This window comes from Cydia fagiglandana, chromosome 15, assembly GCF_963556715.1.
Source record: "Cydia fagiglandana chromosome 15, ilCydFagi1.1, whole genome shotgun sequence".
Lineage (NCBI taxonomy): Eukaryota > Metazoa > Arthropoda > Insecta > Lepidoptera > Tortricidae > Cydia > Cydia fagiglandana.
In genome coordinates, this window is record NC_085946.1 from 3,851,759 (window position 1) to 3,876,042 (window position 24,284).

At 37.8% G+C, this 24,284-nt stretch overlaps 1 protein-coding gene across 1 annotated transcript in view; it reads left to right on the forward strand.

The window, feature by feature from the left end:
- LOC134671238 (connectin-like) overlaps positions 1-23,670 on the forward strand; it is a 55,884-nt gene extending 32,214 nt beyond the window's left edge. The window contains exons 2-3 of the mRNA XM_063529036.1: positions 20,574-21,612; positions 22,108-23,670. Of these exons, the coding sequence (XP_063385106.1) occupies positions 20,583-21,612; positions 22,108-22,604 (1,527 nt within the window). The 5' untranslated portion in view covers positions 20,574-20,582 and the 3' untranslated portion in view covers positions 22,605-23,670. The remainder of the gene's footprint in view (positions 1-20,573; positions 21,613-22,107) is intronic.
- The last annotated feature ends 614 nt before the right edge of the window (positions 23,671-24,284 follow it).

The window sequence follows — 24,284 nt, forward strand, 5'->3', positions numbered from 1 at the left end:
AATAAAAAACAACTTTTCCACTAAAGTAGTAGATTTAATTTAAAAAAAGTGGCTTATTTTGTTTTCTACAAAATAGAACACTTCGATTAATTAAATTGTAGAAAATGCTTGGCTCTCAGTTTTTTCGTTACCTACTCATATTTCATTTTATTCGTTTTGTTAAAAAAATAAGTTCAAAAACTAAAACCCGACTACTGCAAATCGCGCTCCAAAAAGTATGAAACAAGATAGAATTCTTATCTAAAATTATCAAGCAGGAAATATTATAAATGTAACCATTTTTTTTATAAATAAATACAATGTAATATAATTTACTGCTTTTTACATATTTACAGAGATTCAGAGGATCGCCGTGGTCGTATGCCACGATTATAAACTTAAAAGTAATGTGGCATACGACCACGGCTATCCTCTGAATCTCTGTAAATATATAAATAAATCAGTAAATTATATTACGTTGTATTTATTTATAATAAAAAAAATGGTTACATTTATAATATTTCCTGCTTGATAATTTTAGATAAGAATTCTATCTTGTTTCATACTTTTTGGAGCGCGATTTGCAGTAGTCGGGTTTTAGTTTTTGAACTTATTTTTTATTTAATTAATTTTGGGGTCATGATTTCGTTACTAACTTTTTGAAGTCACTTTATATTACTTTTGCGAGGGCGTCCTCAGTACAGAAATGCACGCAGAGCGCCGCCTATATCGGGCCACGCCCTTTAGTGCCTATGAGGGCGCCGAAGGCGCCCGGTTATGGAAAGCATACGTCGGGCTACGCCCGACTCTTTTAGTATGACGGTGCCGAAGGCGCCCGGATCTGGAACGCGTACGTCGGGCTACGCCCGACTCTTTTAGTATGAGGGAGCCTTCGGCGCCCGGCTTTGGAACGCGTACGTCGGGTTACGCTCGACACTTTTAGTATGAGGGCGCCTTCGGCGCCCAGCTTTGGAACGCGTACGTCGGGCTACGCCCGACTCTTTTAGTATGAGGGCGCCGAAGGCGCCCGGCTTTGCAACGCGTACGTCGGGCTCCGCCCGACTCTTTTAGTATGAGGGCGCCGAAGGCGCCCGGCTTTGGAACGCGTATATCGGGCTACGCCCGACTCCTTTAGTATGAGGGCGCCGAAGGCGCCCGGCTTTGGAACGCGTACGTCGGGCTACGCCCGACACTTTTAATATAAGCGCGCCGAAGGCGCCCGGCTTTGGAACGCGTACGTCGGGCTTCGCCCGACACTTTTAGTATGAGGGCGCTGGAGGCGCCCGGCTTTGCAACGCGTACGTCGGGCTCCGCCCGACTCTTTTAGTATGAGGGCGCTGGAGGCGCCCGGCTTTGGAACGCGTACGTCGGGCTACGCCCGACACTTTTAATATGAGGGCGCCGAAGGCGCCCGGCTTTGGAACGCGTATATCGGGCTTCGCCCGACTCTTTTAGTATGAGGGCGCCGAAGGCGCCCGGCTTTTGAACGCGTACGTCGGGCTACGCCCGACACTTTTAGTATGAGGGCGCCGAAGGCGCCCGGCTTTGCAACGCGTACGTCGGGCTACGCCCGACACGTTTAGTATGAGGGCGCCGAAGGCGCCAGGCTTCAGAACGCGTACGTATCTTGTAAAAAAATTGACCGTTTCATACTCGTACATTTTGGCCGATCAGGACTTCTATACCTATTCACGTTATAAAATGTTGCAGGACATTTAAAAAACACCATGTATAGCAGCCAAACAAATTTCTTTTGCAAAAACCTTCTTGTATCGGCGTAGTCGAATAACACGCGGATAGAATCCAGAGCGCTTGTAGATTCATAGTTCGAATCACCTAACCGATAAATTAATGTTTTATCTGGCGCATGCAAGCAAAGCCGGGTGCAAAAGCTAACAATATTTATATATTTGAAATGTGCTAATTGAGCTCTTTCCAATGATGTATAACACATCATCATTACTTAATTTTAGTTTTTTGGTTCGTGACTTTATGACCTCTAGAGAGCGCATTGTTCATTTTTTTGTGACGCCATATAGCCTATAACCAGCGGACGATTAAGACGATTCGAATGACACATCGTTTGTTAAAATATAATAAGTACTTTAGAAGTTATGAGGGAACAGATGAACATACATACATACATACATACATACATACATACATACCCACATACATACCGGTCAAAATCATAACCCTCCTTTTGCGTTGCCGTAGTCGGGTAAAAAGTACGCGTAATTCTAGGTAAGATTAAAAAAGTTCTCCAATAAAAGCTCAAATAAAAGCTCTAAATACAAGCTCTGAATACAGACATAAATTGAATTTGAGACTTGAATCTATCATGTTTATTGAATTCAAACGTCAAGTTTAGTTTTAAGCTCACTTCGTATTTCTTTATTATTTATTCATAATGGAATTTACTAAAATTCATTACGTAATATAATTCACACGTGAAATTAGTGCCGTAGATCAAAGCATTTTAATGAAATTATGCTCAATTAGCATTTGAAATTAATTATTCTTTTAAATTAATACATTTTATTTTAACGCGACCGTGCTAAACTAATTTCTTGCGTAATTACTGTGCTTAGAGATTCATTGAGTAAATTATTCATTGAAAATAGCTGTCACACAACTAAAGAATAGGTACAGTATTTCATTTTAAGTTAGATATTTATCAATTTTTTATTTAGTACCTATACAATCTTTATCGCTAAAACTGTCGAGTAGGACCAAGCTAACTTTGCAGTGATAATGTGGAAGTGCTGTCATAAATCGTCAAATTTTTATGAAAATTTGACTTTAGTTGGTTGTGCCACTTTTGTCGATCCAAAGTCGGGTCAGATTAGATAAAACAAATGAAAAAAAAAACCGGACAAATGCAAGTCGCACTCGCCCACTGAGGATTCGGCACTGTTTAGTATTTGTGGTTATAGCGGCAACAGAAATACATCACCTGTGAAATCACGGTATCACGCTATCACGGTTCATGAGATTACATCCTGGTGACAGACGGACAGTGCAATCTTAGAACCTAATAGTGTCCCGTTTATACCCCTTGGACACGGAACCCTAAAAAGTAGTCTCAACATTTATCGCTCGTCTTACATTCCAACTTCAACCGAATAACAAACGAAAATCAAATCACGGGACCAAAAATTTCTCCACGCGTCAATAGCGAAGACAAATGGTCGAATCCGAAGATTTCTATCACTCGCAGGTTGTTCTTATTCCTACCCTAGCATAAAACCAGTATCAGTAAGACCTCATTATACGTAAATACTTTGCGATATTAGAGACCAGATTAAATTGGTTTATCGGAGAGTATAAAAGTCCAGGGTTAGCCGATAAATTATGCATCGGATCCCTTCATAACCGCTGCGATTGTAAGGGACCGAGTCTATTCTTTCCGTCTGAATTTAATTCTAAGTCAGCTGAACGAATTTGGTGAGGTGTCGCGCGTAGCTACGTATTTCAACAAGACGTGGTACACAATGCGACAGTGACAACTGTTTTTATAATCATTCATTCACTCATTCATTCATTATAATAGGCATTAGACACCGTGCGGCGGAAACCTGTCCGTATTAGGATACAATCGCTATCACTGTACCATCATTGTAGTATATATACATATGTCGATCCGAACAATGTATTAGATCTATATTGACGGCAAAAGCCTACGTTTCTCTACTTACGAACGGAAAATCACTCTAAAATTTATGAGCTTTATGCGTTGTAGGTAGTATTTACGAACCAAAAAAAATTCAATCCACACGTTTTCCATTCGAGAATGGAGCGAGTCGAAGACTGAATACGTGAATTAATTTATAGGCAAAATTCGATCCCACAATACTCGGCAGGTGGAAAAAAGTTATTTGTTTATGAATAAGTAGAGATGGCGCTATAGCATTATTCAGCTATTGAAAAAACCTAAAATAAACGGCAGATTCCTGCAGCAGTCCTGTCTCCACACGTATTGGCTCGCCTTTCCTGTGGGTAAGATAGTTAAACCGAGTTGGTGATGCAGGTGCTGGGCATCCCTGCGTTTCCTTAATTCCGTCCCAGGCGGTGTAATGTATATTACACCATAAATCGTCTCTGCAATAGACGCAAAAGTCAATGATGATTGGAAAAAATTAAGTAAGGTTACTACCTTAGTAGTAAGGTACCTAATGTTTTTCAAACTCGAAGGGTATAATGATACCTGTCATTTCAATACAATTTTGAGAGATTTGGCGTTTTTAGATCATAAATTATAATTATGGAGATAACAGGTGTCATCCTACCCTTCGAGATTGAAAATATTATAATTTAATATGTAGTTGTATGTGAAGATAGACACGTCGTCTTAAGATATCGTTCGGATTTAGACTAAACCAGCATTACATCTGTCAAAAAAGTCATTTTATCGAGATATTTTTATTTAATTAGACGTTAACTGCAATATTGCATTCGCATTTGCTAAAATTCACAGGCTTCGATGTCCTCTACGATCAATCCGCCCGTATACTTGTTGTCCATCATCTATAAAACTATCGCTATCAGTTCCCATTTTGTTGACCAGAACCGAAAATAACTGAACAATAATTCTCCTTTGCAAACTGTCCAGCCGTGGCTATAAAGTGCAGGCTGCGGACGGCGAACGGCCGACACAAGGAACTCGGTAATATACCCAGTGAACACGACGTATTATTGAGCTGTTCCACATCGCCTACCAAACACTCGCCTAACGGCCCGATTCCAACTTTAAGATACGTCAGTTAATAGATCTAGAAAAGATATGGATTAGATATGTCAGTGTCAAACAAGTGTCAAAATTGACGTTTCTTCAAACAAATACGTCACTATTGACACTTATTTGATACTGACATATCAAATACATATCGTTTCAATATCTAGTATTTGACGTATCTCATTGTTCGAATACGGCTGTATCACTTTGTACCACTTTGTTCTTTCAATGCGTCTGGGTTAGCTTTGTCATGCATATTCCAAATTTCAAATCGATAGCTTACTGAAAGTAGTATTGAAATGTCCTTCATCGGTTACCAAACACTCGCTGTTAGGAGGAATTTCGGAAGTCTAAAATTTTGAACCAATGGAAAAATTATAAATCACAAACATGACCAAGGTACTTGGTAATATACCCAAAAAACATGACGTACTCGTATTCATCGTCAGAGTGACATTCCATTTCCAACTGCAGCTGCAATACTGTTCATTTTACTATGGAAACGCGTCGCTGTCATTGTCAATTTCCATAGAAAATGAACAGTATTGCAGCTGCAGTTGGAAATGGAATGTCACTTTTAGTCTACAAACACTCGCCTAGCGCTAGCTAGACTAAGCATTTTTGGATACCTATATGTACACATCGGTAACTCGTGCCATTTACGAGTAAATAGCACTCAAAAGATTTATTCTTAACTATTATTTGGGTTACTTAGTTAATAATATTAAACAAATTTAAAAATTAATAAACAACACTAATTCCTATACGAGTCGAGAAAAAGAAACCACTAAGGCCCACTTGCACCATTCCACTAACCCGGGGTTAACCGGTTAAACCTGGCGTTACCATGGTTACCAGTACATTTTGACATTAGGTTAACGGTTTAACTGATTAATCCCGGGTTAGCGGAATGGTGCAAGTGGGTCTAAAAGAAGGAATTAATTAAACTAATCTTTTAAGTGCTACCTAAATGCCACGAGTTACCGATGTGTACCTATATGCATTGCAACGAACCAAAAAAATCGTATTTTCTCAGAACCACAAATACAATATTGCGTTTCAAACATCGGAGGAATTTTTTAAGCTTAAGACGCGGTCAATTCCCGTCTTATTAAGTAATTACTTATATTTGGAGTAAAAATATAACGTGAAATAATAAAATGTATAACACCAAACCAACAGACCACTAAACCGCCACCAGTCTTTTCAAAACTCATTCAATTTTACACTGTATGATCTTGCCATTAATTTCAAGCTAAAACTGATTTTCTAATATTGCATACGCTCATGCGTCGTGGCAGTGTACTGGTTCCAGAGCCACATATTTCATCACCAATAGAATAGCATCCTGCAGCCTGCGGTCTTGAAATTTATAGTACCTTCTCGTTTATGATTAAACATCCCCCATTTGTGGAGCAGATTAATGATGGCTAAGCACAGTAAAAACTTGGCTCAATCCATCTTCGAACCCTTTTAGCTGAGTGGTTTCTGGCGCTAAGCGTAATGAGAAGCTGCAATATAAAAAATGGTGCAATCATTTTACGCTAATTTGGTATCTGATCTGGGGGCCTAGCCAAGACGCCAATCGTTTGCGCCGTAGCGAACGAAACGCTGTCTCTCTACCACTCTTCCATGTTAGTGCGAAAGAGAGACATTAGCGTTTCATTTTGATACCCTACTCGATAGGTTTGCACGATATTTTTTTCTAAAGGTTGCGTAATATGGCGTATTACGTCCGCCATATTGTTTTTATAATGACGTCATATAGCCTATGTCACCCGGGATGACGTAAGGATTCTAATGATGTATCATACGTCTAAATCGGCGCAAACGATTTTCATCAGAGCTAGGCCACGTGGGAATGTGATATGGCTGAGACCAATCCAGTAAGGAATTTAGTGCGATCTACGAATTACAAAACTTTAGTTAGCTAGAACAGGAACCAAACGCGTTGCCTGACCGACGCAAACTCCCTATATTGTTAATCGGTGCAATAGGATACCCGATTGATAAATCTATTAATTGACGTATCTTAAAGTTCGAATTGGGCAGTGAGTGATCAGATGCCCCGAACTTTTCGTGATATAATTTTGATAATTATTAATTCCCTGTAATATATGATTTTTTCCTGTAATTTAGTCATGGCCATGGCCCAAAAACTTGGATAATTAATTGTGAAGTTCCACGGCAAAAGGTACCTTAAGGCGGCTGGCGCTTAAATCGCATAGCGCCGCAATAATATTGGAGCGGCGTTAATAATAGCGTAAGCGCCGGCCGCCATAAGGTACATTTTGCCGTGGGACGTCACAATTCAGGATAATACATCTAAACATTAAAGCTAAAATAGATTTTCCGTCTGTCCCAATAACTTTCCAATATAATTATAAAGGGTGAAGGAGCAACCTATTGGTTGCTCTAACTTTCTAACGATCAATTGCAACTTTTTAACTAATTTAAGTCAATAAAGGTGAGTTTGGTAACTTTCAAGCTAACTTGCCCCCAAGGTCTAACTTTACATCTACAGGATCGTTATTGTAACCTTATTAGTATGGTTATACTAGTTCAACGAGTTTTATCGCTTCTAACATCTTTTGTAGTCACGAAAACCTAACTTTCTGTACTACTTACCTACACTCAGTATAAAGGATGACTCACGCTAGACCGGGCCGTGCCCGGCCCGAGGCGTTCAACATGTTATTTTCTATGACGGCTGATTGGTGATCACGTGGTGATTCCATAGAATACGAAACGCCGGAAGCTCCGGCCCGGCCCGGTCTAGCGTGAGTCATCCTTAAAGTGGGTGGTAACAGCCAAAGTCCTAATACACAATATACATATACGCCAAAATATAACAAGATTTAGAAAAGCAGTACCTAAAAGTCTTCCAAAATTCTGTAAAAGGTAATAATGAATATTCATCTTGAATACTAAATCTTTTTAATACCTATGTATGTACGATGTTTACCGAAAAATATCTGAATACCTAAGTTACCCGAGACTTTGTGAGAAAAAGTATTTAAATGTCGAAGGCTTGCGAACTGTTGTTTATTAAGAAAGTTCTCACGTTCCACTTGAAGGTTATGCCAGAGACACGTATATAATAGACTGCAAGTCGACCGCTTTACGCAGTCACTTACAAAGTCACGGAGATGTTACTAAACCATTATCATCCGCTCTTACCTAGGTAGGTAACCCACTGAGGTAATTAACTGAGTTGTGATAGTCAGTAGAGAAACTTCCATTTTTCATCATTGCTGTAAATTACTTCACTTTTGGGGACGAGCAAATAAGGAGCAAATATTAATGGATGACTAAAATTATTAAACGTAGGTATTGTTTTTATTTTTGAGCCCAATTTTTATTTGGTGAGATAGGATTTAAATTGCCATTCAAAGGATAATACCTACTTAATGTCAATTAAGTACGTCGCTAATTAGGTACGAGTCTTACGGCGCGATTCGGGAAATGAATTAGAGATTAACTAGATACGATATAGTAAAGATATGTGACATCCCACGGATAAAGGTACCTTATGGCGATTGGCGCTTACGCTATTATAAACGCCGCTCCAATATTATTGCGGCGCTATGTGACGTAAGCGTCAGCCGCCGTAAGGTACCTAGCTTTTTCGTGGAACGTCACATCTCTTCACTATTTCATATCTAGTGAATCTCTAATTCATTTCCCGAATCGCGGCGTCAGCCGCCATAAGGTACCTTTTGCAGTGGAACGTCACATATCTTTACTATTTCATATCTAGTGAGTCTCTAATTCATTTCCCGAATCGAGCCGTTAGTTAATACTACATATTTCAAACCAATTCTAATTTGTTATTTTGCTGTATAATTTTATCTCGCTGATTTCTCATTTTTTTGCTGATTTTTTTTTTTGATCTATTTAGATGATTAAAATTAAAATAGCCGTTACAGTGGGATCGACTACTACAAATTATAATTATGATATCGAGTGAGTTTACTCTAAGATATGCGTGGTATGATCATTCATCAATAACGATTTAACCCTTCATATGTCTCGTGTGTGGTGGTCAAAAAATGGCGAGTTCAAACCTTTTATACTGTTAGAGCATATAAAATCGGCCTCAAAAGAAATGCTAAAACATGACTAAAAATTCGGTCTGTATCATAAAATAGACACACACAAGAGGTTAAGCAGCTTTGTTGTAGAGGTTGACAGTCTCATATTTACTGGTCTCTAGTTATGTGTCACTTGAATGAAGTTTGTCTTTAGTTGTTTACCAAGAAACAGCTTCTCATCAAATGCCGTTTCATTACAAAGATTAGATTCGCCAGATGTCAGTTTACTGTAAAGGACGAAAGTTTCATCTTTGAAATGCAAAGTTATATATCTTTTGTTGCGTTGTAAATACGGTTGTAAGTAATAAGCAATATGTGGGCCTCATTATGAAGAAAAGATACTCAAAGGACAAAAGAGCTCTAAACGGAAATGAGAACGGATTAAAATAAATGAAGACGGATTACTTTTTATCGAAATATCTATACAAAGGTATACTTGTCTTCATTGATCTTGAGTATGAACGTCAAGAAAATGTATAAATAAAATATTTTTGATTACCTACTACCGCTTTTCAAAGGATGGATCTTTAAATAGAAGGTATTTTAATTCAGATGGATGGAGAAAGTCAGGAGAGTAAGAAAAATGGGGGCAAAATTATATAAAATATTAGAAACTTGCACGTCATTCGTGAAAAAAATTTCTCTTGGGGCTACCACTATTTTGCCGCTTGCGCAAAATATGCCAAGCTAAGCCGCGGCCGACCAAGAGCATTTCAAGCTATTAATTGTCAGCTACCCTCACAAAATAGGTAGTTTTAATTTTTTTATCAGGTGGGTTTCATGCAGCCGGCCACCGGACTATAATAAAAATAGACCGGAATAAGTTATCTAATATTCCTCAGATAAATCTTTACGGTTAGTTATTATATAATTAATGAGCTGTAGCCGTGAGGCAGGAGTCTAGATTTTACAAAGGAATCTAGGACGTAGCGCGGACTTCTTATGAGGACATTTTATTTTATACAGACTAGCTAGAGATATTGATACCTGTTATTGGAGATAATACTCAAAATGGGTTAACATAATGGAGCCAAACGGTTTTATAAAATAATATTGTTGAAAAAGGCCTAGTTAAAATTGGATATCGCTGAAGTTGGCATTTTATATTTATTTATATAAAAATACTAGTTTTAGTTGCTTCTGTCAATATTTTATTGTCCTTGCTTTTTTGTTACAAGAGACGTGTGTTCTGACATAATTCAGAACTAGACATATTTAACATCGGAAAGTTACATTTTAAAATAAGTCTTTTTGATGTAGTATTTATTGCTCAAGAATACGGTAAACAATTTCATGAGTTTTCGAATGTCACATAAAGGTGACATTAGGATCAAATCGTCGGGTGACAAGCAAAAGTCACTAAGTACTATCAAAAAATTAAAGTAACAATGCACTTTATTACACTTGTAACACGGTTTATTGTCCAATAATTTCAATGGTGTTAGTGACTTTTGCTTGTCACCCGACAAAATATAGCTGCATTAATGTTGCGACATGCGCTGAATTGGTTGATGTCAACCAATAATTGAGTGAAATGTAAGAGTGTAGTATAGTCACCTGCAATATTAAGTTACTCTCCGGAGACCGCAAAAATATGTAAGACGCTCATATGGCTTTACAAATAAGATTGTGTCAGATATTTTTGCAGCCTACGTTGTGTAACATATTATTGCCATTGCCATATATTGCTAGTACGGACGCCACTGCTCGGAAATGTGTGTACTATAGTATATACCTATGTACAGTCAAGGAATTTAAATTCCGACCCATTTCGTACTTTGTCACAGTGACAATCAATATGAAAGCCGCTAGAGACCTCATACGGTTGTCACTGTGAAAAAGTACGAAATGGGTCGGAATTTAAATTCCTTGACTGTACAAACTATAGTACACACATTTCCGAGCAGTGACGTGAAAAAATTAAGAATTTTAATACCTTTTTCACTTCGCAATGTCACCACGTCTCGAGACGTATGGATCCATTAGTCACAAACGCCCACGTGGAATTACGTTGACTAATAGTGCTGAAAGGTCACGCTCATCAGATTACTAAAATTGATTGGGATTCAATTAAGATTCCTTACTGAGATTTTACGTACGGTAATCCATAAAAACTACAGTTGTAACAAAAATGAAATTGACCTCAAGTTTTTATTCCGTTTTGTGATTAACCATGACATAAAACACAAAGCCACAAGAACCCACCGCTAAATGAAAAATTATATTGCTCCTCTACATTTATGACGACATCTACATCTACGCGATTTTGACAATTTCTTTCGATCGTCTATTTCTATTATCAAACTTGCATAGTCGAGCAATAGAGAGCCAGAAACGGGAGTTCAATTTTCGGTTTTAACGGACTCAGATAACGAGTCCATCTTCAAGAGTCGTCACAAGGTGAATGTTATGCCGAGGCGGCTACCATCGGTTATTATAGTTATACAACCCACAGTCCCATTCAGATGATTTAGCGATACAGCGATGAATCGAAAAGAAAATAGATAAGTCGTGACCATGGTCACAGCGTACTTACAAACTGCACTATACTTGCATACATTTTTAACTCTGCCTCTCCGCTTACCAACTCAGATCGCAGTGTAAGTATTCGAATTGCTCTCTGGCAACTTTCTAAGCTAACAGCGGCCCATAAATGTACAGTGTTAACTTTGAGCCAAGTGCAGTGTAACGCTCCAAAATACGTCGTTAAAGTGCCAACACTAACGCCATTTGACACCCCATTTACCCACACGTGAACTAAATAAATCATTCCATAATTACCAAGTCCGGCTCGTAAAATTTAATCTGCAAGGTGCTTTGATCAGAAGTTGAAGAGAGTTGGCGTTTCGAGTTTAATAGTTCGTAATGCCTAAATGAAGTGAGTTGAGAGCTGTCGAGTGTTATTTAAGTGGGTCCAGGTTGCTTTAGGTAAATGATTTCATGTTATTGGTTTAGGGTCCAATTGAAATAGTTATTGAAATTTGAAACTATTGGCTTTATGTGATTAAAATATGATAATAAAAGGGTGATCGGTGATCAGCTTTCAAGTTAAGGGGCATAGAGTTTATCTTCTGAATCGTTTAATAGGGATAATTTTCTATTCATTTGCGTGATTTAATAATAATTAATGCGCACATAATCGACGTCTCTGAAAATGCAAGAACAACATTAAAACTTATATGATTTTGACTCAAAAAACCACCAAATATAAAAATGGAAGAGTTTTTCTCAGTGAAATATTTCATACAGGATTTGTGTAGACAGTGCATAAATCTAAGTACGAGACTTAAAGTCACCTACTTTGTTTTCTTTCTTAATGTGAGCTCGTGTTGCGACCACACAAATATGTTGTTTTCGGGATCCGTATTCTACTGTTTCCTGCTCTTAAACTAGAACTTTAAATTATTTTTTGTATCTACATTTATTAAGTACTATGTCACCAAATTGCTTTAACTTTTTTTGGGTGCCCTGGAAACCAGCGCAGTGGCTTACTACAGACACTGCTTATGCTGAGCGGCATCCTATTTGGTGTCTATTTTTTTATTTAACTTTATGGTGTACTTACTTAATATATGTTTTTACGCCAAATAAATATTTTCTATTTTCTAACTAACCGAATTCTATTTTAAGATAGAGTTTTCTATATTTGGACGTGACTGTATTTGTTTATGTAACTATGTACACCAAGAATTCCGAATCATTATTTATTATTACCTTTAGTTTGCTAAAATATTAATTCAATTAATTGAACGTTTACAAAAGATACTGAAAACGTAATTAATTTTACCAACCCGTAACTGGCAAACACAAACACACATCTATCATCACAAAGTTTCTGTTTTGTAATACATATTATCAGAGTAGAAAATAGGTAGAAAAAGTTTAATTCATCATCAATGTTTAGATTAGAATAGAAAAGAATTTAAAACATCTTAATATTCAAAATAATTTATCTTTCTTCTAAAATAATCTCATATTATTTTCTCATAAGCGTGATATATGTACCCAACTCAACTTCACGGCTCATGATTTTACAATCGCACCGTCAGCAGTAACTATTTGCAGATTAACGTATATACCCACTGCAACATAAAACAGTTACTCAATCACAAAAGGTCGTAAATATCTTTTCCTAGCAAAAACTTCCGCTCTTTTGTCACCGAAAGGTCGCAGTTCAACTTTCCGGTGACCCGTGCACTCGCTCCAGTTTCCAGGGATGCCAACTTAGTGGTTTTACCACTAAATTTAGGGGAAATAAACCAGCTAGGGGTTTTGAAAAATGTAGGCGCGAAAGGATATCGTCTCATAGAAAATTTGGATTTCGCGCCTTTTTCTAATGACAAGATTTGCTTGACCATCTATAACGTTCATATGTATGTATGATCACAAAAATGTCGAACCGGTGGAAAATCGGTACTAAATTTTGAAAAATGTATAAATAAATAATTAATTAAACGTAAAATTTCCTTTATTTTTTATTTAGTGGATTTTTCAAAATAATAGTACAGTTTTAGGGGTTTTAAGTTGAGCTCTAGGGGTAATAAAAAATTGGAGTTGGCAACCCTATTTCCAGTGGCTATAAGTCAAATAGAAAGTTGCAACTACGGCCAACAACTCAGAAATATGTTTACAAATTTGTGGGGCAATATAGGTTCTGTGGAAACGAGGGGGGCTGGTGAGTTTCCCTCGTGAGAGCGCTGACTAGGTAGGTGGAGGTTTTTACCTAGTTGGCACTCTTATTGGATGGTAATGGGTTCAGGCCTGGCTAATCAGGACAACACAGATTTTCCAATAAGGATTTTATTGAACACACACACAGTATTTACAGAGTTCTCTTATGACGTATTGATAACGTCCGTAATGTCACTAACACTGCACAAGGGTCTTTGTTGTGTAGGTGCACTGTTCACTACGCGACCGTATAGGCGACACGGGTATGGCGAATTAGCTGTGACGAGACGTACTCCGCACTAGGCTTACGCCTTACTAGGGTAGGAGTTACACCGTGTGTGATCGGAATTGCGACCATATAGGGTTTACGCAATGTGTGATCTGGACGGGCTTGCTCCGTACTAGTAAGGAGTTCGCTTGGAGGACTTGGTCTAGTAGACAGCCGTGTGAATCGGAATTGCGACCATATAGGGTTTACGCAATGTGTGACTCGGGACTGCCGTGCCTAGAGCAAGGTCCTAGCTAGGAGCCGACTGGGATGTTAACTGATTTAGGTCGTGATCCGGCGACCTTTTATACCACTTGACAGCGTGGGTGAAGCGATGCTCTCGAAGCTTGGCGTCACCCCGCGGTGGGGGTGTAACCAACGTTTGGCGCGCGAATCTGGAGCGCGCGACAATTGCATCGTAGAGAAAAAATGGCGTGGCGGCGGCATTACTGGAACGCGCGCCCGTTGCACTATAGAAAAACGGCCTGGCGCCGGCTCTTAGCGGAAGGGCCGGCAGGATCTGCTACCTGCATTACGCGTCGAGGTCATTTTGGGTCGAAGTTGAGTTGGCTGGTGCTACAGTCTCCCCCTCTGGCTCCGACGACGTCCCGACGAGGAGTCAGCAAGTGGTAGCACTTTTTCCTTGCTTGCTTTCGACATCTTCTTTGGTCGACCTCGCTTTCTGATAGGCTGCAGCGGCTCTGGCGGGGTGTCCATATTCCCATGATACGGCGTCAGTGCTGAGGCGTGATAGACCCCAACCTTTTCCAGAGAGTCACCATTACGTGTGACTTCATATGAAGCTGGCCCGTGGCGCTGCAGAATAACGTAGGGACCATCTCTTCGTGGTGCTAGCTTTGCACTCACTCCACGAGCTGAATTGCTAGTCGCATGATTGGTGACCATCACCAAATCTCCAGGCTGATACTTCGGAGCTTCACGGCGCTTTTTGTCCATTGCTTCTGTTCTTCTTTCTTCTTTTTCTTCGCTCATTTCACGAGCTTCTTTTAAGGTATCTGCCATTTGTATTAGTTTTGGCATAAGTTCAGGAACAATATTCTCTGACGTTACGATCTGTTGTAGATCTCTTGATGCGTCATCCGGTGTCCTTAATTCTCTACCGAATGTTAAGTAAGCGGACGAGTGTCCTGTGTCGATGTATCCGACCCCGGGTACTCTGCCAACTTTGAATTGTACCGTAGGGCGAGGTCGAATGTCACTCGGGGCGGCTGGTCCCCAGAAGCTGAATTCCGGATTCTGGGCTGATGAGGGCGGTTTACCCGAGCAGGTGGGACACTTGCTGCGAACGACGCCAGGTTTCCCACACCCATAACAAGTGATCCCGGTTGGCGCTGATACTGCTGGAGGTGCCTTCTTGCTCTCCTCTCCCCCTGCTGACGAGCCCGATGATTGTTGGCGCCGCTTGGTTCGGCAATCTGCCTCCACGTGTCCATGCTTGCGACAGTAATCACATTGAAGGCGTCCAGAGGCGTCCCTGTTCTCGATTGCAGGTAGTGGGGGAACCTTCCGTTCCCAGCTGGGCCTCTTCTCCAGTAGGATTTCTTCTGCGCTACGCGCAAGTTTCAGGAGCTCTTCAATGGTGCTAAATGCGCTTCTTGGCACCATTTCCCGGATGCCTATGTGGAGTTGACCATAGATCATGTGTAACTGATGGTTCTCCGGCGGGGTTGGTGCGGGCAGCTGTGCTATGAGTGCCCTCTTCCTCGCGACGAACTTCTCGGTGGGGGTCTTCGCATCCTGTTTCTGCTCTATAATCCGTTGATACAGGACGTCAGCAGGTACCTTTGGAGCGAACGCATGCCTAAGTCGGTTCTGGAAGTCTGTCCAGGTTTCGATATCCGACTTGGCGCCTTCCCACCAGATAGCGGCGTCCCCTTTTAGTAGTAGGGTGAGCCCTTCTAATGCGTCCTCGTCTGCAATGTCTTCCAATTTCTTGTAAACATTGATCGCTGAGAGGAACGTCTCTACAGCGGCCTGGCGCCGGCTCTTAGCGGAAGGGCCGGCAGGATCTGCTACCTGCATTACGCGTCGAGGTCATTTTGGGTCGAAGTTGAGTTGGCTGGTGCTACAGTTCGAATTATAAATAGTGGTTTGGAGAAAACTTCGGTGTTGAATTAAAACTTGTGCGGAATACGTTGTAACTGGAAATAAGAACGTCTTCAGGCTGTTTTGTTTTAAACTTCATGTTTTAAGTTTTTTACACTGTTGGTAAATTCTTATTTTAATTTAAATTATAGGTTATGAATTCGATCGGATTAGATGAGGATCGGATCTGTCGGTGTCAAAAGTGACATTTATTCTAACCATTACCAAAGACATATGTAACTTCGTATAAGATGAATCAAGTCTAAGAAAAAAAATGTGCCTCGGAAATCAAGAAAAGGTCATTCTCGGATAGATATCATAGATGCCGCACACACCTTTAGCCTATTCTCGGCTAGATGGCGTGACGACACCGTTTCATATTTAACAATTTTAACACTTAGATATCAGTGAATGAACATGGATCAAAATGATATAAAAATAATAAAATCTTTTATCCATATACATAGGTACATTTTTTTGATAATTGTGTACGTGTTTATTTTGAGTTATAGTCGTGTGTCGATAGATGGCAGTAAATTTACAGTGACTACAACATTTACTATGACAGGTCCCCTCTATTCTCTCTATTCTTTTTGCCGTTACATTACGTTGTGTTATGAAAACATATTTTTTTCATAAACAATGGCCCAGTGGCGATACTTTGAAACGTTTAAAACAGTTTCGCTTTACAAATACGAGTATGCATCACTTTTTTTAACATTGGCGGCTTTTTGATTAACAGCCGTATTCGAACAATGAGATACTTCAAATACTAGATATTGAAACGATATGTTTTAGATATGTCAGTGTCAAACTAGTGTCAAAGGTGACGTATTCGTTTAAAGAAACGTCAATTTTGACACTTGTTTGACACTGACATATCTACTCCATATCTTTTCTAGATCTATTAACAGATGTATCTTAAAGTTGGAATCGGGCCGTAAGTAGCGGTACGGGTACCTAGGTACTTACGGGCGATATCGGACAAAGACGTCAAAAATAAATGGATTCTTGGTAAAATTGAATAGAGTTAATGACCTTTATGACTGCCGGCATAAATCTGTATTATTAGCTACAATATTACAACATTAATCCAACGTCCATTCAGAAGAGTGCCCTGTTATTATAACATCTAGAACAAAGAAAAATTTAATTGCGTCCGCTCGGACTGGGAATTGAATCCTGCCCACTGGGCTTTTTGTAGGTACTAGTATTTGAAAAAATAAAACGCAAATTAACCCTATATATATTTTATTTCAAATTGAGTATAACTTATTAACTAACTATCTGAAACCACTATAATGAATATAATTAAATGGAGTTTAAAAATAAATAATAATTTAAATACAACCCTGCAAGTTATTTTGGAATATCCAAAATTATCTTTTATTAAAAGGCTATTGGGATTTCCTCTATTTAAAGTATTAACCTTTTGGTTAAGAAGCAAAACAAAATGATAAATGCGATGATTCTGATTCAAAACATCCAGTAAATTTTTCTTACGAATTCTTCGAAAAACACTATGGATATCTGCTTTGATTTTAATTTAAGTACCTACTCTTATACGCATAAATCTAGTCGGGCCAAAGATAAATAAACTAGTTTGTTTTCCTTGGTCAGCTTCTCAGAAACAGACATCGTCACAAAAAGTTCATTTAGAAATGGCCGCCGTACCTTCAAAAATTCATTACATTTTAGTTAATAAGAAAGCCAGAAGTCCTCAAATATTCATGGCGTGGGTCCGCGGGCTCTCGTGTTAACTTGGACCCGAAACATTAGACGGTTTCATTAAAGAAAGGTTCATTACACCTGCTCCTATTTATTAAGGTTTCTTAAGGTACTCGCCTTTTTTTAATCAAAGATTTCGAGGAACGTGTCCGGCCGTGTTTATTTGAAGAGTACGAAAACATGCTTCGTTCGGATTTGCTCGACGAAGAAACCTATAGGTGGGTCCATTACATTGGATATAAAGACGCTTGAAGTATTTTCCATTACCGAATTTCCAATTCTTGATGAATCACAGATTCAATTGCATGATGTACATGTATAATATGAGCACGTTATCAAAACGTAAGTACCTATAGGTAATAGGTAAACCAAAGACACTTTATGGGAAACATTACATTGTGTAATTAATAAGAAAAACAAATTCAATCTAGATTCTTCTAAAGTAATAAAAAATCTTATAACAAACAAGCATGTAAAATGATGTATGAAAGTAAATGGTTTATTAGTGCCTAACCTAAGGGAATAAAAAAACATTTACTCCTGTTTTTTCTCAAAACCTAGTTAACTGCAGTAAGTAAGCCATTTTTTAAAAGTACATTGTAACTCATTACTGTAACTGAATATACATTATTTATGAAAGCTCCTTCAAAAAGAGAGCGCAAAAAATTGCTTTTTAACCTTTAATTTTTACTCCACACGTGCTTAAAATTCAGAAAGCGCTCTTAATATTTAAATGTAGGTAAGTGAATGAATTAAAATGCTACAACTACTTCGGACGTAATTTAAAGAGTCAAATTTGGCTGTTTTAAGAGATATATTATATATATGACATTATTTTAAGACTAGGCACCTACGCACTCAACTTGTAACACCTACTTTAACCTCTTTCTATTCTTTAACTTTAGGTAAGCACAATATCGCCTTATTGTAACATTATATATATATATATACACAGTGTGTTTTTTTTAAGTGGGACAGTATGGGGAAATCCTAAAGTATAAGAGATACAGGGAAACTGTCTTAGGAAACATTAGGTACTTTTTTGTGAAAAAAAAATTGGTATAGTCAAAATTTTGGTCAAGTGTGAGTTGTCCCTAAAAATGATTAATTTTGATGAAATTTTTTTTTGACGCACATCTACTCAGTTTCATGAGGGGATCATTTTATTGTATGGGAAGAAAAAAATCGGGACAGCAGAAGTTAGGTAAATTTAATAAAATAATTTTACATTAAAGTAAATGTTCAAAGTGGCCTCCCTCTTGTCGAATGCAGGCACGAGCGCGTTTCAGAACACCTCTGGTAGCTTTAGACAAGGCGTTGTGATGTATGTTGTTCAAATGATAATGCACTGCGTCTTTTAACTCTTGTACCGAGTTGTAAGTATCTGCATAAATTCGACCTTTAAGGTACCCCCAAATGAAAAAATCCAACGGTGTTAAATCGGGTGAACGTGGTGGCCATTTAATAGGGCCATTTGTGCCCATCCAGCGATCAAGAAAATGTTCATTTAAAAACTGTTTCGTAGCGATACTATTGTGGGCAGGGGCGCCGTCTTGTTGGTAGATGATATTATTCAAATTATTTAATGGAATTGCCATATCTACTAAATCCACAGCCATGTTTAATATTTCCTGATATTTTTGACTATTCAATGTTCCATGGTAAATTTTAATGGCAAAGATTTTATTATCTAATATTGCACACCAACAATTAAAGGAAAAGCGGACCTGGTTATGGGTTGCCGTAGTTCGGAAGGGGTTTGTACGTGCCCAAAAATGATTATTTTTTCTATTGTACATGCCATTGTTTGAAAAATTGCATTCATCTGTCCAAATAATCCGGCTTGGAAAAGACGGGTTTCTAATCGAGCATGCTACAAACCACTGGCAAAATGCTAATCTCCGGTCAGTGTCTCCTGGAAGCAATGCTTGTACAAGATGACCTTCTATGTAACACTTGTACTTGTAAGCCTTCAATACCTTTCGTACTGTAGATTTATGCACACCGATAGTGTTAGCAGCTTCCCTCAATGAGGCTTTTGGGTAGGCTTCAAAATATCCTAAGATTGCGATAGTTGTAAATTCATTTATTACTGTGGCTCGTCTCTTCCGTTTTAATTTAAAACAGCCTCCCTTTCTTAAATTTTTCACCAGTTTGTCAAAAATTTTGCGGTCCGGTTGATCGCTGTCCGGATAACGTTCCCGATACCACTGTAACGCATTCACAGAGCTACGATAATTTACAAAATACGCTTCAATTAAATCTACTTTATGCGAGTTTGGTAATTCCATGACGAAAACTTAACATAATGTTAACTTTAAACAATGAAATATCAAGTAAAATACTGTTTGTTTCAAGAAGTTCCAAATTTAAAATTTGTTTTTTTTTTAAATTAGATTTGTAAGGTAAGGCTCGCGTAAGAATATCTTAAAGTATTTTAATCCTTTTTAAACCAAATAAAGTGTTCCAAATTCAAATGTAAAACTGGAATAGGCAATATTTTTTAAATAAAAACCTTGCAGTGGGCAGTGGTTTTCAATTTACACGGGTTGTAAAAATGAAAACGATTTTCTTAAATTTGACTAACTTCTGCTGTCCCGATTTTTTTCTTCCCATACAATAAAATGATCCCCTCATGAAACTGAGTAGATGTGCGTCAAAAAAAAAATTCATCAAAATTAATCATTTTTAGGGACAACTCACACTTGACCAAAATTTTGACTATACCAATTTTTTTTTCACAAAAAAGTACCTAATGTTTCCTAAGACAGTTTCCCTGTATCTCTTATACTTTAGGATTTCCCCATACTGTCCCACTTAAAAAAAACACACTGATGGATGGTCCGTGCCTTGGGTAACTTCCTGTTCACACCAAACTATCCTAAAATAAACATCCCTGTTTGTAAACTTAATGTTACCTTTTACTGTTCGCCATTAACCCTGTCCGTCCAAACTTTCAACTAAAACGCTGACCCAATTCCATTTGTTCCAGGCAAAAGGTATGCGGGCTCGGACGGTCCCCGCTACCTTGCTAGTGCTGCTCATCGCAATAGGCACGCTGCACGCCAACCGGCGGAAACAAAAAGACAAATACGTGCCAACAACCATCAACATATGTGACATCAGCGACCGAGACTCCAAAGTACACTGCTACTGCGAACACAGCCAAGAAATCAACGAAGCACTAAAAACAGAATGCTGGGTCTTCAACGGCGGCATACAGAAATCAGACCCGCTATGGACGAGCTTCTCTTCTCAGTCAAATATAGAAAACCTAGCGTTCAACGTCCGAGCAGACGGCGGATTAGATTTCGTCCCTTCAAAAGTACTAAGATACTTGAGAAGATTGAAGCATTTCAGCATGAAGTACAGCTCGATACCAAAAATAGACACTAACACATTCATGAATTTGACCTCAGTGCAGGAGATGACGCTGACGAAAAACCAGATTATTGTTCTAAATAAACATGCGTTCAATAATCTCCCTAACTTGACCGTGCTAACACTCGACGAAAACAAAATAAAAGAATTGGTGACAGAGACTTTTTATGAACTCCCAGTGTTGCAAAAACTGTATCTAACTAATAATAGTATAAGTGTGATCCAAGATGGCGCATTCAGACATCTTGTTAACTTAGTGGAGTTAGAGTTGGATAGGAATAATATAGTAACTCTTAAGAAAGAGTGTTTCGATGGCCTGGCGAATCTGAAGCGGCTCGATTTGAGGAAAAACAAATTAGCCGTTCTCGAGTCGTTCACATTCACTGAACTGTGGAATCTCCAGGAATTGCTATTAGACTATAATGAAATTTATATTCTGGCTCAGAGAACATTTGATGGATTATCTCTGTTAAAGAAATTAAGTTTAAGTCATAACAAGCTAGTGACCCTCGCTGGAGGTCTCTTTGAAGGAGTACGAGGGTTGTCCGCCCTCGATTTAAGACATAACAAACTACAGAGATTCACAATGGACAACCTACGACCGATATATGATAACCTGAAAAATCAAAACAGCTACATCAATCTAGATGGTATGTATATTTGACCTATATCCAACAAAGATGAAAATTGCTTTGATCAACAATAACTAATCAAATTAATCATAATCGATTTTAATCTGCGTAAGTCGAAAACTAATTATTTAAACCAATTAGAAAAGTTAATATCAAAGCTTCTAGAGTAATCGATAGCTAAGCAGCGTCCATCTTAATTAACTGTACAATTTGTACGTAAAATTCGTTAATAATGTTAGCTTGGATTATAAAGGGGGTTTTCCTTACCCATTAATTAATAATTATAAATTTGTGGTATGTGTAGGGCAGATGTGCTCCGAAAATGTGAATAAACTGGCTGTTTGATACATTTCGGACAATCTTATATCTGAATCGTCATTTAGCAAAAATTTGCGATTCAGGGGAGGTTTTATAGTAAAAACTTGTTCATTGAGTATAAGTAATTTAATTTTTAATTTCGACAACTAGGTATCGCAAAAAAGTTATCCTAACGCCACATTTTTTTTGTTATAGGGAACGACTTCAACTGCGATTGCCACCTGGCCTGGATGCACAAGCTCCGACATGAAGCCAGCAGCATCAAAGTACGCACCTCCCTAGAGAAATTCGTTTGCAAATTCAACTCTAATCCCACCCTCAACGCGCACTTCGCTTACTTCGAATCCAACGCTATAAACTCGAACATTTTACCGGAGAATGATGACAAAAGTCAAATAAAAGATTACTCCGACGAGCCGGATGAATTTTTTCAGGAGGAAATCGATGACACTGATGAACCTAAATTGACGAAGGGTGAGAATGAGAGGACATTACTGCAGATACCGGTGGAGTTACTGCCGTGCCCGCAGGACGTGAAGAGCGTCACAGATAGAACATACACGTATCCGTCTCAGAACGAGGCCAAAGACTACAGAAACCTAATTCAGCCGTCGACGGCGGCCGCGTCGCAACTTATATTAAATTTCGCTCTCCCAACGCTGCCTGTTGTTATGTTACTTAGATACGGCTGAAGGGTAATGAGAATTTGCCGTATTTCTAATGTTTTGGACCAGTCACTTTGTAAAGTAAAAGAGAAGTTAGCGTTTCAATAAATTACTGTTTTATACTTGTTCTGTCGACGTCATTTCGTTTATATTCTTCCATTTGAAACGTTTTGAAAGGGATATTAAATTGTTTCGCGAGATCACTTTCTCGTCTGTTCGGAACTTCACGAGAAGGTAAATTTTAATGAAAATTTTATAAGAAAATGTGATATAATTATAAGTAATGTAACTCTTAAAGATAAATCCTTAGGAGAACAATTTAATGTACCTACTTTTCTAAAGAGAAAAAAATTACATTTCGTAATGTAAATATAGTTGGTAAGAATTTTGGCTTATTTTTCTTGTTAATAATATTATTGAGAATCTGTAAAATATATGTGGAGCGTTATAATCCTTACCGTATTTCTTGTTAACTTTAACATGGTAATTATGAGATTAAAATTACGGTAATGAATAAGCTGTGTTAGGATAAAAAATAGTATAGTAGCCGTTAATTATTTCATACTTTTTGGTGAATGTTAAATTTATTCATAAACTGACGTAAACAATTGTAAAAACCGATAAATACTAGATGACCAGAGGTCTGGCAGGTACATTCGGCCAGAGAATAAGGCTGGCCATCCAAAGACGTAGCTTCTGCTATCCTTCTGGGCATCTGAGAATATTTTTTTATTTATAAGTCCCTATGCCTTTTTGACGTCAAACATATACAAGAATATCTACATAAAAAGATTAATTCTGTGGTATTCATACTAATGAATACCGTACTAACGTTTTTATGCCAAAATTGTTAGAGAGAATTACAACAGAAAAATACACATAATGTACCGAAAAAATATAGATTTTTAGGACGAAGTTGTTTTTTCATATCCTTTTACTACTACTAAACTACTAGTTTTTACTATTACAATACGTCTGCAAGTTAAAATTTACACGAAATATGTTATTCATCATCAAGCAAAATATTCTGTATTTTACTTGCACTAAACTTTAAGTCATAACATTTAACCTTATCCTAATTGTATTAACAGAATGAATACCTATGGTAAAAGCAGTACATTATATATTTATTTGTTTCATACTTGATATTTAATGTAAACAACTCTAAGGTTGTGGTAAAGTATCAATCATAGTTTGAAAATAAATAAAAGTTATCGAGGAATATTTCCATTGAATAAGAAAATAGAATAAAATGTACTCCACAAATTAAATTCCGTTGCACTTTAAGATAATTAACTCTGAATAGGTATTGTAAATATTATTATCATTCGATATGGTAATGTTTGGATAAATGTTTTGGTTTTGTAATTAAAGAGTTAATTTAAAATAATTTAATTAAAGATTGATGTTGGGAAAGTTGTTCTTTTATTTAATATTGTCGTTATTTGATTAAAAATCCAGTAAAACGGTGACCGTCCATTGAAATAGGTTGTGATATTATACTCATTACCACACATACTGGAACACACCCAAAATATATTTTAGTTATACTCATGGTTAAAAATAATGAAAACAACAGTCATGACTTATATGAATGAAACTTAGGTATTTATAGTCTTATAATTAACAAGTAAATAAAATCCCAACGAAATTAAAAGCATAAACAGATTTTGGTAAATCGTTTCTAAAAACAACGGGTAGAAAACC